Source organism: Neopsephotus bourkii, unplaced genomic scaffold (genome assembly GCF_033783945.1).
Source record: "Neopsephotus bourkii isolate Nb327-2 ecotype Australia unplaced genomic scaffold, CSIRO-AGI_Nbou_v1 NB_745, whole genome shotgun sequence".
Classification (NCBI taxonomy): Eukaryota; Metazoa; Chordata; class Aves; order Psittaciformes; family Psittacidae; genus Neopsephotus; species Neopsephotus bourkii.
In genome coordinates this window covers 352,986-365,940 of record NW_026901243.1, presented here as the reverse complement: position 1 = coordinate 365,940, position 12,955 = coordinate 352,986, and the positions used below count along the sequence as shown (strand labels likewise).

Genomic DNA, 12,955 nt, shown 5'->3' with positions numbered 1-12,955 from the left:
TATTGAAACGGGATGTGTGCAGCCTGCTTCTGCCAGAGACTGTAGGAAACAGTCTTGTTTACCAGCTTTCTGATTCTCCTCTGTCCAGACTACCAATCTGCTTGTTTAGGCTTGTGAAAGGCAAAGAAGGGATATGACTAAAAGTCCCATGTCCTAATGATGTGCTTTAGCCCCTGAGTTGCCTATCCTCCCTAGTTTATCACAGCAATTCATTAGATAGCCAAGATCTTGCATGTTGCCCTACCCTGCTTGTACTAGAGATGGACAAATGAGGTTCTTGCATGCAAGAATCCAAACAAAAGCCTTTATTGCCCAGTTCCTGGAACCCGTGTGCAGGAAAGAATTTCTCAGTTTATTTTGTCTGAGTATCATTGTCAGAAGCAACAGGAGCTACCACCACCGTCACTGCTGGTGGCTGACACCACCACTGTATCTGTGGCTGCAAATATATGATAGACTATTTAACCCTTGAATTAGTTTCTGTACTACAGTTTGGAGAATCTTCTGGTAAACATGACAGTTTATATGTAATTAATTTTAATGGAGCTGTCAGAAAGCTGTACTGACAGCACATTGCCCTGTATTATGACTAAGCTTGAACCCTTCATTTGCCATTCACTGAGACTACACATTGTGTCAGCAGGACTCATGGACTCAACGCTGGTTTCTATCGCAGACTTCCCATATGCCTCTGGGCAAGTTGCACCAAGGATTTCAGTGGCCACTGAATTACCATCTCCCTGTCTGATTCCCAATCTTCTGCTAATGCGTCTTATCTATTCTCTTTCAACTCAGTCGTTTGCCCCATCTGTCTGAACCATATACTTTTTCAGGCAACTAGCTCCCACTATGCCCTTAGTCTTCTGCATTAAGTGACTTTTAGGTTTTGTAATCAATCCATTAATATCCATGACCCGTCCTGTTAAAAAAAGGCTGTGATCCAGTAAGTTACTTCCTTGCACAGATGATATTCTTGTTGGCAATGGCTCAGTGCTAACTACGTCTTTTATCCATTACTTTTTCATAATTCTGATTTAGGTCTATTTAATTCAGCCTGGGACGTATGAGGATGGATGAGATGATTTCTGGATTGAATGATTTGATGATATTAGAAGCTGTTATACCCATAATTGCAAACCCATGGTGAGATGCATCTCAAGTAACCTAAGGTGTCTAACACTTAGGTAGCTAAGTTTGTGCTGTTTAACCTCTGTTCTCTCTATGACGTGAGGAGAAATAAGCACTTCAATAAAAGCAACACTGCTAATCCACTTTTCCTCACATTCAGAATGAATGTATTCAGAATGAATTCAGAATTCAGTATTCATGGACTACTCACTGCAATCCACTGACAAGGGGCAGCTCAGTAAAATTAGTTAATTGGTCAGATTATGGCAGTGCAGTCACTAACTCTAAGGCATAAAGCAAGAATTATGCTTCTAAATAGCCTTGCACTTTTATGTCTTCTCCCACTTAGTCTCCTGTTGCTTTGTCTGAGCACTTCCACTATCATATCTTTCCAGATGGTGACCAAACCACACCTCTGCTAATGTTGAAGCAAAACAGCTTTCAGGCCCTGGAGGTCAGGCTGCCACTTTCTTTCTCTTTACATTTATGCTATTTGTAAACGAAAGCGTATCCAGGCCTTGAAAAAAAATGAGTGAGCTGGTGAATGGGCTAGCCTGGTGGTATGCAGGATCAAATGAGGTACCCAGTTCTCCTATTCTGGATCAGTAAGGCAATTTATTTCACAACAAATGCAACTGAACTGTTCTTCCCATGGAAGAATGTGCAAGAAATTGAATTCCTGTCAAACACCCTTCTGAAATATGGGATTTTTGCTCAGCTCTGTTACATATATGTGGAATGCAAAGCCAGTACTTCAAATGATGGTTGTCTAAAGGCAATTCTGTCATTAAAGATGTAAAGCAACACCCACCAGGGTTTTCAAAAGAGTCTTCTAGTGGAGGTCTCCTCTTTCAGTATGCTACATGACTATTTAGATCACAGAATGCCTACATGTTCCTAGCCTTTAGGAATGTACTCAAAGCAATAACAAAAAAAAAAAAAGGCAGATAGATTCATCTGTCTAAAAGGAGATATCTTTGTCTGACCTAGTCATCCAGGATCCTCTGGGGAGAAAACTGGTACAGCTGGGATGTGAGTCATCTCATCTGGAAGTAGATATCTAACATACATCACATGAATTGCATCTTATTTGTCACCAATAACTCTAAAGGAAACTCGGCTAAAGACTGCTAAAGCTGCAGTATCATTCTCCCCCCAGAAGGGGTAGGATTTAAGTCTGGATTTCCCCAAACCCAGCATTAACCAGATTTTAATGCCTCTAAAGGAACTGTGGGTCTCACAGTAAAATCTACAAATCATATCTGACACCCACTGGCATTTCCACAGTCTTCACTGGGATTTGGATGGGGTCCTACCTGTCCAGAGAGAGCTTGGAATGTCCCATTTCTTCCCAGCTACTGTAGGTTCGTGAAAAAATGGAAAGGTTCCCTTAAGTGCGTCCCTCAGCCTGCAAAGGATTTAGAGTTGCTTTCTGTCATGCCACAAAACACTGTCTAGCAACAGGCTCTATTGTTGTGCTTCTGGGGGCAGAGGGACAAACTGAATGGCAACTGTTCAAGGAGTTTCATTCCTGCCTTCCCACCCTTTAGTAAATATCTCTATTAGACAATGTGCACCCTTTTGGAAGCAGAAGAAACTCCTACTCTACTCTTGGCTGTTTTGGCTTATTTCTCAGGCTTGTCTATAGCAGAGATGGGCTCTGCTTTTTCATGCTTCTCTGTGCCACAATGTGAGTTCTGCTGAATGACAGCAAATACCTTGGAAACCTGAATGTGTATAACTTCTGCCATAAAATTGCATCTTCCAACAGAAATACAGATAAAATAGGAACCTGGAATGTGAAATTAAGAGCTACAGTCTAGGAAAAAATAAAAGCTTTTGATTTCAGAGAACTGTAACAAAATGAGAGGAATTTTCTGAAAGAAGTTGCGACTCTTGCATTAGTAAGAGTTGATATGTCCTCTGCTGAGATAACTGTCACAATAGGGAAGCAAGAAAGCCATTTTGTACCTCCTTTTAAGATAAAGTTATGCTACAAGCTTGTGCCAAGTGACTCGTGGATGTGGTTGGAGGATGATGGGAGACCGGATGTGTTTGAGTGTGCTGTATTAGAGTCAGGATTAAATAGGTTACAGAGAAAGCTGCAAAACACTTAAGATGCTTAAGCTATGCTGAGACATGACAAAATACAAGATGTTGTGAATTTGCTGAGGAAAGGGATGGCCTAGGAGTTTTTAGTACTAGCCTGGATGGCATGCACATTCCTGCAATAGCATACCATGGCTGCACCCATTCCAATGCACCAATGAGCATTGTGCACTAAAGATCTTATTTAAACATAGCAGAAGGATGAAGAAAAAGTCCATGACTTGATTTTAGCTGTGTGAAATTATGCCAGGCAATGGGAATTAGAGTTTATATTTTAACAGCTAGAAAACAAGTAAATTAAGAAACTCTCAAAGAGTTATATCCCTGTTTTGGGTATAATCTGACTTAAACCTGGGTGACAGTGGTGGAGCTGGTTACTTCAACTTCTTCGTAGCTGCAGACATTTTAACCAGTCAAGCTCAGTCTAATGACTGAGATATCGAAATTGCACCATAAGAAAGTACCCACTTCCCATCAATGAAAGGAGCCAAGAGCACCTGACTTGGATGGAGACATCGAAATTGCAGACACACAATGGGTAAAATGAATTCCACCCCAAGGCTTTCTCCTGCAGGGAGGCACCAAGTGCTATTGAGATGCTGTAAGGTTTTCTTGACTGGCCTCCATCTGGTGCTGAGAGGAGTGTGTCATCAGTGGATGGTATACAATCCCTGAATCTGAGACCTCTGAGGACAATCAGGATCCCATCAAGCATCTTGCCTGGAAGTAGGACCTATGCACAGGCTCCGAGTGGGACCCTGAGCATCTTCATTTTTGGACTATCTAGTCCTGGAAGACACACTTAAACTAAACACTAGGCTTGATGCTTGGCAACTGGGACAGTTTTCAAACCTGTGATACGCATAAGGCCATGCCAGAAATGTGAAGCTCTACCATGATCTGAGCTTGAAGAACTGGGCAAACCTGCTCCAACACACTTTGAGCCTCCACTGAAGGGGAGAATCGATCTTCCCAGACACCTGGGATGCCTTGTGAGGCCTGTGATGTGAAAAAGGAACCAGTCCACATGCTATGGTATGACCTTTTTGGTGAAGCCTTAGAGCAAAGATGCAATAAGAGAAAAGCATTTCACACCAACAGAGTGTGGAGTAATATCCATATTGGAAAAAAAGTAGCAGCATCCCTGCTAAGAATTATCACTACACCCATTTAAAGCGTAACTGACTGTTATACCAGCACAGAAACTGTGATAAGAAGACCAAAGGCACCTTGAACTTTGATGGCCCAGGCTCTACAAATGCAAAACTTTCTCTGGGTGTCCGCAACATCCAACTAGGAAGGGGACTGTGAATATGAAGGTGACAAACAAGGAAAAGAGACAACACGTTCATGATGCATAATGCTCTCCCCCAGTTTACAGGCTGTTTTAAAAAGCAGTGCCCTATGTTAGGAGTTCAGAACAAGGGATGTATTGGTTCTTCTTCCTTCAGCTTGTTTTTTGCAAGCATCAGCAGAATATGGAGTGAACTAATGAAATTTTACATGTTGTGTTAAGATGATGATAGGATTTAAAGCAAACTTTGCCGCTTTGAAAGGGACAGAAGGGGATGAAAGCATTATGAATGGCCTGGGCTAGCTGGATGCAGTTGGTTTAGAGTTTCAGGAGTGACTTTTCTGCAAGACCAGCCCTGGGCCTGATTCAACAAAGCCCATCCTGGAAGGGCTTCTGCCCTCAAAGACTTCCCTGAGTATTCCTCGCCTTTCAGTACTAAGCCCTGGTAGACTGCCTTGGCTTTTATGGACCCTGGGCCTTCATTTGGATCTTGATAGTGTCAGCAAAGGAGAGATGGGTTTAGTGAGACAGGATGAGAACAGTTCTTGCTGCAGCCTTGAGTTTGTGCCCTACCCAGCTTTACCTGGACAAGACATACATGCTCTGGCCAGTACTTCTCCCACTATTTCCTCTTCCTTTCCACTATATTTCAGTGGTTTTAACTAGTGCCATCACACCAGCACCTGCCACCATCTCACAGGGCAGAAAGCACCAAGCTCCATGTTACCAGAAGACAGAGAGTGCCTATTTTGAGCCTAGAAAGCCTTTCTGGTCTAGTCTTCAGACCTCCTGCATGCTCTACCTCTTCTCTTCCCAGCTGCACTCTTTGGCCCTGCAGCATTTCTTTTCAGATCCAGAGCAAGATCATGAGCCCAGTACTGCTCTGAGAAGGAAATTTCAGCATGGATGTTGATGGGAGTAGGACCAGTCCATCCCTGCTCGAAGGATGCCCTGGGGGTGAGACTGCATGCTCAGTGCACAGCTCAGCTGTCCACATAGAGCATCTGTGACTCAGAGCCTGTGTGCAATGCTTGCTAAGTGCTATCATTATGCCCAATAAAGCCACCTGAAATGTGGCTGGGCTGTTTGAATCATGCACTGGACTAGAGCAAGCACAAATGCTGAGCAAGGGAGAAGCTGGCACATCAGCCCATAGTTGTCCCATTGGGCTTTCCTTGCATTCCCAAACATACAAAGCAAAAACATTTGTTTCTTATGGAGTCTAGCACAGAACAGCCACCTTCACCTGCTGCTGTGCACCAGTGCAAAGCACTGGTGATGTGGAAAGAGATGCAGAGACTGGCAATCTGTCTGGAAAAGCAGCAGAGTTGCTGCAGTGCTGGAGATGAGCTGGCTCATCACAGTTGGAGGAAGTGGGATGCAAGCAGGAAAGGGTTCAAATAGATTTGGGATGGAGCCTCATTTCCCCTGGTACAATCAGCAATCCTCGACTTTTCTTTCCTATGAGAGACCCCACAGTAAAAGTCAAGGTTCTTCCAGCTTGACCCTTCAGAGGGAACAGTCAAAAGTCTTTCTTGGTCAACAGAAAGCAGGGCTATGGCCATCCCCCTGTACCAACTACTTACAGCAGATCCAGCTGTAGAGCTGAGTCTGGAAAAAGAAATGCTGTGCGCACAAATGAAATGTCTCATCATGCTGGCACATGAGCTCAGAGAGGAGAACAGGACCCACCAATTTCATACATGTCTCCTGCTCCTGCTGCAGTCCTATGTTTACCCTGCCCTGGTGCTGTGCACCCCAATAACACTCAAGGACATGAGGCCAGTGCAGAGATGTCTTTAGAGAGGGAAAGAAAAGACTACTCTCAGTAGATCCTAGTGCTACACCCAGCCCTACTGCAGGCTCATTGCAATGTCTGGGGCAGGGCCTTTAAATGCTTCTGCCTCTGCTTACCTGCAAAATTGAAATAGAAAAACATCCTCTCCCTTCCTGAGCACATACCAGAGCTTAAGCCATGTTAGTAAGTGCTCAAAAGTTTTCAGGTGAGAAGTCTTAGAGGTGTTCAAATATCTGTAAAGGGCATGTCTTCCCTCTGGGGCTACCTGAAAAGGGCTGGGGAAGAAAATGATTCACTTTTCCTTATCTTAGTTAGGAAAGGCTTGCTTGTTTGATGCAATGCTTTCTTTCATCCAATGCTTTGAATATCAAGTTGCTAGTTTTCAGGTTAACTTATCTAATAAAGTCCTCTTAAAATTGAAAGACAAAAAGATAAATCCATGAATATGTAGCAGGACAACACAATTTAAATTGAGACTACAATCGGAGTAGATGAGGGCTCTTCTTTAGCACACACTGTGTGCTCTCTGGGAGAATCCCAACCCTCCCAATGTTAGGAAACAGGGACTTCTTGCTAAGACCTTGCAAAATTTTTAGTTCCTGCCATGAGAAAGGCTTCTTGTGTGATCTTGGTCCAGTCATTTAATCTCACCAGCACAGCACCTCCATGCCTTGCCTATGCCAAGAGCAACATAAATACCATTAGAGTCTGTTCCTCCAGTCCCACCATGAAAAAATGGAGACGGGAAAGTATTTCCCCTACACTTTGCACACTGTATCTTATGCATGGATGAGGCAAGAGCTATTTCTCACCACTCACATCTACACAGCAAGACCCCCTAGACCCAGTGACGCTCTATCCCCATTGCTGCTTTGGTGCAGATCACCCATGCTGTGCTCAGGAAAATCTAAGCTGGTGGGCGAGTTCCTATCTGCGAATCAGCTAAAAGATCCTTCCAGGGTTATACACTACCTGGCAAAACAGGGCCATGTAAGATGCTGTTGTAACACAGATACACGTGTATAAAGACAATTCCCAAGCCTTGGGGCAAGGGTGGGAGAGGGCTGCATGCACAGGGATTGCACGGCGTAAAGCTGAAATGCAGCCACCTCTGCAGAGGAACACAACAACTCTTTAATAGTGCTTCACAACCTGCTGCAGTACAGAGGAAATGAAGATGAATGCCATCACCTCGGAAATGTCAAAATCCTTCACTCCAGCTAATCGAGTGGAGGAGAAGTGAGTAGATGCAATTCATACTTCTGAGCTCTAGAGATTGTTTTAGGAGCTCTGGTGCCAACACACATGGTTCACGCTGTCCCTTGGGTGACCTTCCACTGCTTTGCTTCCCTCCTGGCTAACGAGGGATGATCATCTCTCACTTAACACAGTTGTTCTGTGCCAAACCTAAGCTTTGCTTTCTCAGGTGCGGAGCCTGCCAAGACTCTGCACTTGCTTCTCTAGGATTTGCAACAAATGGAAAAGCAGCTTTCTCTTGGGATCCAGAATCCAGCCTGGCTTTCACCCACCCTGGCATAAACAGGGTGCTGTTCCACCCACCTTGAGGGGGACAGATCCCAGGAGAGACCTGAACCAGAACACAAGCCAGGACTTCATCCGTCACAGCTCTTACTGTACCGATGCCATCGGACTGACAGGAACATGTTCAGGTGTTGCACCTGCATATTGTTGCATTAAAGCTACTGGGTTACTTGCCTTTCTTTTGGCAACACTCCCTCCCACCGTGCTTCCCTGCATTTATGTTTCCTGAACTGCAAAACAATAGATATGGAAAGATCTCTTGGATCACTTTCTCCAACCCTCATGAGCTATAAAATAGCTACTGCAGAACATCACAGGCTTTGGCCAACTTCGTCCCGTGTGGATGAGTAAACCAGCAGAGCTTCTATGAGCAGTCTGGGGAACAAGCAATAAGAAGCCAAGAGGAAACATAGGTCACAGCCAGGAAAATATTCCTAACATACATCCTTCACATCCACAAATAGCAGCTTGGCATGTCCATTAACTCTGCATTCACTCTGATACTAGCAGTTATGGCTCACCTCCTTGACCACTTTGTTATGGAGCCAATACGCTCCCACTACACTTAGGATGTGGTACAGGTGCTACAGGGAGCAGCAGAGGAGACAGGAGCTCCACCACTACCAGTGGGAACAGTGGAAGGGACAGACATTGCCGCCTAAAGTGATGCCACCACATCAGGTCCCAGCCAGGGCCTGTCTCCTCCTGTGAAACATCCTCTTCCAGTCCCTTTCCAGGCACATACTTTAACCTTCTACATCCCTCAGTGTGCAGCACTCTGCCTTAGATCCCAGGAATAATGACATTTGAGATGCCAGCTGGCATCTCCACTGTGAAGAGATCTGACTGTACTTCTAATTCAGCCCACCTACCCTCTCCGTTATCATCTCCCTTAGTACCAGCCTCCTGGGATACTGGAGGTTAAGATTCCCAGTCCTGAAGCTCTGTGTTTATTGCTGGGTTTTTTTCCCCCTCCTGAACCAAACCCTTTTTGCTTTTGAATTATTTCTGCACTCTGACTCTCTTCAGACCAAGTCAGCCCACAGGCCACTGGTGGAAAAATAATCTAAACCAAATCAAAACGCTTTTTCTATTGCATGTGCAGTCAGCTGCTCAACCAAATTAGATGGAAAAAGTTTTAGCTTTGTCTGTGCTGTTACTGTGACTCTGCATGGACCCCAGACCCCCACGGGATAGGGGACAGGTTACATCTAATCCTCCCCCACCCCTCAATTCTCCTGCATTTCCTGAGACTGCCTGCAGTCGCTGTGCTCTCCTTTCTTTAAAAACAAACCTAAAAATTAACAGCACTAACATCTGGGGAAAAAAAGCCCAAACAAAACAAAACAACAGGAACAATGTATTTTTGCTCTTAATCTGCCCACCCTGGGTATGGAAGAGCCTGTTGCTGCTACCAGAAGCTACTTTAGGTTGAACAATGTTGGAGAAGGTCCCATGGGGTTACTGTGCCACAATAAATCACGCCAGTACATCCCTACAAACTTGCCACATTAGTCCCGATGGGAAATGGTGCCCTCTTATTTTGTTATTTTTAAATAATTGTTTTTAAAGCCTATTTGATCCCTCTTTGTACATACATTATTTAGGAATTTTCTGTTTTTAGGAAGTTACCCCTGCAATCATCACTGAAAGGACATGGACAGATCAGGAGAGCATTGCTGCTCCGAGGAATCATTCCCCTTTTAAACCTCTAAACTTTTCCCAAAGGTACCAATCACCCGTGTCTATGCAGAGGCCACGGGCACTGCACGGCCTGATTTTAAACAGGTGCCCCCATGCCACGGTAGGAATGGCAATTTAAACAGCTCAGCCACATAAGGAACTCTGTTTAGAGGTAGACAGCAATTATGGTAACTCATGCCCACTGCTCCCCCTGACAAATCCACACTTGATGTTTCCCCTAATTTCTTTCCTTTGAGAGAATAATTAACCAAAACCTACTGGAGAATATCATTTCTCACTCTCTGCTTTTGCTCAGACTGTCTTGAAGCTGAAAGCAATGTAAGTATCCACAGCTCTGTGTGCTTTGCGGTGAGTTTAAGCTTTAATTACAAACTATTATTTGGATGGGGGAGGCACACACTGGGGTAGGTAAATTACAGATTTTCTGCTGTAAGCAGTCCAATTGCTATGAGCTGATACAGGGGAGGCTTTAAACAGGGATGGGTAGGATGCCTGTTGCTTGTGCAACCATACTAAAAAATCTCTGGCCCTCTCTGCAGTGACTTAGAAAAGAAAACCACCACCAAGAGCAAAAATAATTGAGCAGAAAGAAAAGACCAAACTTAAATTAAAATAAAATGAAGCAGCACGATCGATCTGTTAAATCAGCCAGCTTGGAAGCAGGCTTTCCTTGACTAGGAGACTTTTGGAATGGATCTTGGGATGCTCACAGATGTGTCAGAGGGACCCTGTGCTACCTGCCATCCCCAGTTCCCAGAGCCGTTCCCCAGCTCCAGCCATAGGGTAGCCAAGGGGTTATATCTTGCTTGAGGATAAATAAAGAGGGAAAGGGGTGTGTGTGGGGAATTTAGGCAGCTAGTGCAACAACACCCGGCCTCTCCTTCGACTCCCCCACCCCAGTCAAAACCTCCTTTGCATTTCCATGCCCTAAGGGGGATTGCTGTCTCTGCGAAAGAGACGTCTAAAACCGCTGGTTGGCACAGGGGAAGGATTGGAAAGGGGGGAAAAACAGCCCCCCAAACCCAAAGAGTCACCGCTGAGCTCCCCCCCTGCACACACCTGATGCCCCGGCTTGGAAAGAGACCGCCTGCACCTCTCTCCATCGCCTCCTTCCCGGCTTTTCCCTACCGAGAGCAGCCTCTCCCGCACCTCCGGGAGCGGGACTGGGACAGGGAGCGGGAGCGGTACAGGGACCGGGACCGGGACCGGGAGAGGAATCGGGATCGGGATCGGGATCAGGACCAGGACCAGGACCAGGACCGGGACCGGGACAGGGACGGCCGGGGCCGTGGCCGCTCTGCCCTCCTCTCCCCTCGGTGGGTGACAAGGGAATATTTATGTTGGTATTAGAGGAATGCGTTTCCTTCTCCAATCAGGAATGCAACCAGAGTTTCTAATTATAAGTTAGATGGTGGCTGGGAATAAAAGATTGCTTTTTAATGACTCCCGTCCAGGTGCTCTTTCTGCCTGTCTTCCCAAGAACACATTTGCATTTTATTGCTTTTCTCCCATCCCAACGAATTCCCTGCTTTCAGGCATACCTGAAATACTTTGGAGAGGCTGCCTTCAACACCCTCACCTCTGCACCGCCGGGCAGCGCAGAGGTACCGCGCCCGCGGCCCCCGCTCGCCTCCTATCTCACCAGAACCCCGCTAACGCCCCTCGCCAGATGAAAGGGGGGACGGACGGACGGACGGACGGGGACACACACATTAAATGCACTTAAAACAATTAATTCTTATTATTAGCAAAATCTTTTGGACGCCTCTAAGTTATTCACAGCACCGCCCCGGCTGCGCAGCAGCTCCCGGTGCCGCGCACCCCGTCCTCCTCTCCGCGGGGAGCGGTGCTGGCCACTCCGCACCCGCGCAGCCCCTCTCGACTCCCCGCAGCCCCACGCTTCCTTCGCGCCGGTGCCGGCGGAGCATGAGTCGGCCCGCGCTGGGGCTTCCCTGAGCCCAATTACCTTCGCGAGGTAATTAAAGCAGATCTTGCAGTTACATGCCTTGCCCAGCACCATTTGCTTTTTGTGGGGGAGAGAGAGAAAAAGCTCTTAAAGGCGTAGGGTGCAAAGCGCAAAAAAAAAAACACAACAAACAAACCAAAACCAGAAACAACAAACCGGGATAAGAAAGCGCGTTATCCCGGGGGAAACGGGTGCGCAGGTCCCCGCCGATCTTGCGCGGGGCAGCGCCGGTCACACCACCCCTAGCCCGGTCTCTGCTCCCTGCTCTGCCTTTCCACAGCCAGCCCAGGTTGTTCAGCCTCCTCTCATCTCCTTTCTCTTTCATTTCCCCCCGTTTTCCCTTTTTTTTTTTTTTTTTTTACCTTTCTCCCTAAATATTCCTTAAAGCGAAGGGGGGGGGGGAGGAGGGAAATCATCCTTTCTCCCCCTTCCTTCCACCTGACTAGCTCGAAATCACCTTGAAATGCTCATGTCAACTTGTATCATTATCTCTTTAATTCAGGCAGCGCCTTTTGTTCTTCACAGGAGAGGATCAAAGCACTTAAAAAAAAAAATAACTTTCCGATCGCTCTCGCTCGCTCTCTCTCTTTTACAGTAGGAGAAGGAGAGATCAGGTATAACCCAGTCAAAATAAACAAAGTGAATGCATAAATAAAAGAGGTGAAATGCAGGTTCTAAGAACTTGCTGGCGCTGGAACAATCCCACCTCTTTAGCTGAGTGGCAACGAAAGGAGAATTTCAAGTCATCTTAAGCGCAGGGGTTGCAGAGAAAACAGAGGAGGGGAAAAAATAAATGAAAATGAGAGGAAAAAAAAAAAAAAGAAGAAGAATAAAACTTACCACCAGATTGGGTAACTTGACAGAGCCTGACTCAACCCACAAAGAAACAGGAAATATCCAAAAGAGGCCATTGATGAAAAGTTGTCTTTCTTTTTTTTTTTTTTTTTTTTTTTTTTAACCAGAGTTGCCAAAAACCTTCCTTTCTTCTGAGGCAGGATGATTATTTTAATAATAATAATAACAATAATTTAAAAAAAAAAGTCAAATGAAGTGAACTCAACCCGACCAGGTAAATCCTCTCTTGCTTCCTCTACTACTCTCAAGGAAAAAAAAAATCTCAGAGAGGTAAAAAACTCTTCTCTCAGCCAAGACACTGAAGGCAAATATTAAAAAAAAAAAAAAAAAAAAAAAAAAAGTTTGAAGTAGCTCTCTTAAAAAGGACCCAATCAGCACTTATTGCCAAAGGGAGAATTCTGATGCTTTGGCTTGTTCTGTCAATCAGGAGCGTGAAGTCAGGAATGAGCTAATTGCAAGGAGATAGTGTTTTAATACTCATTAGGGGGCACGTTGGCCCACAAGCCAAGGGATAAAATGTAGTTTTAAAAAGGGGAAGGAAGATTTAGGGGGTTTAAAT

The 12,955-nt window shown here is 45.4% G+C and overlaps 1 protein-coding gene across 1 annotated transcript in view; it reads right to left on the bottom strand.

Annotated features, from left to right (window-relative positions):
- WNT3A (Wnt family member 3A) overlaps nt 1–12,648 on the bottom strand; it is a 91,855-nt gene extending 79,207 nt beyond the window's left edge. Inside the window, exon 1 of the mRNA XM_061354734.1 lies at nt 12,382–12,648. Coding sequence (XP_061210718.1) covers nt 12,382–12,452 — 71 coding nt within the window. The 5' untranslated portion in view covers nt 12,453–12,648. The remainder of the gene's footprint in view (nt 1–12,381) is intronic.
- Nucleotides 12,649–12,955: the final 307 nt, after the last annotated feature.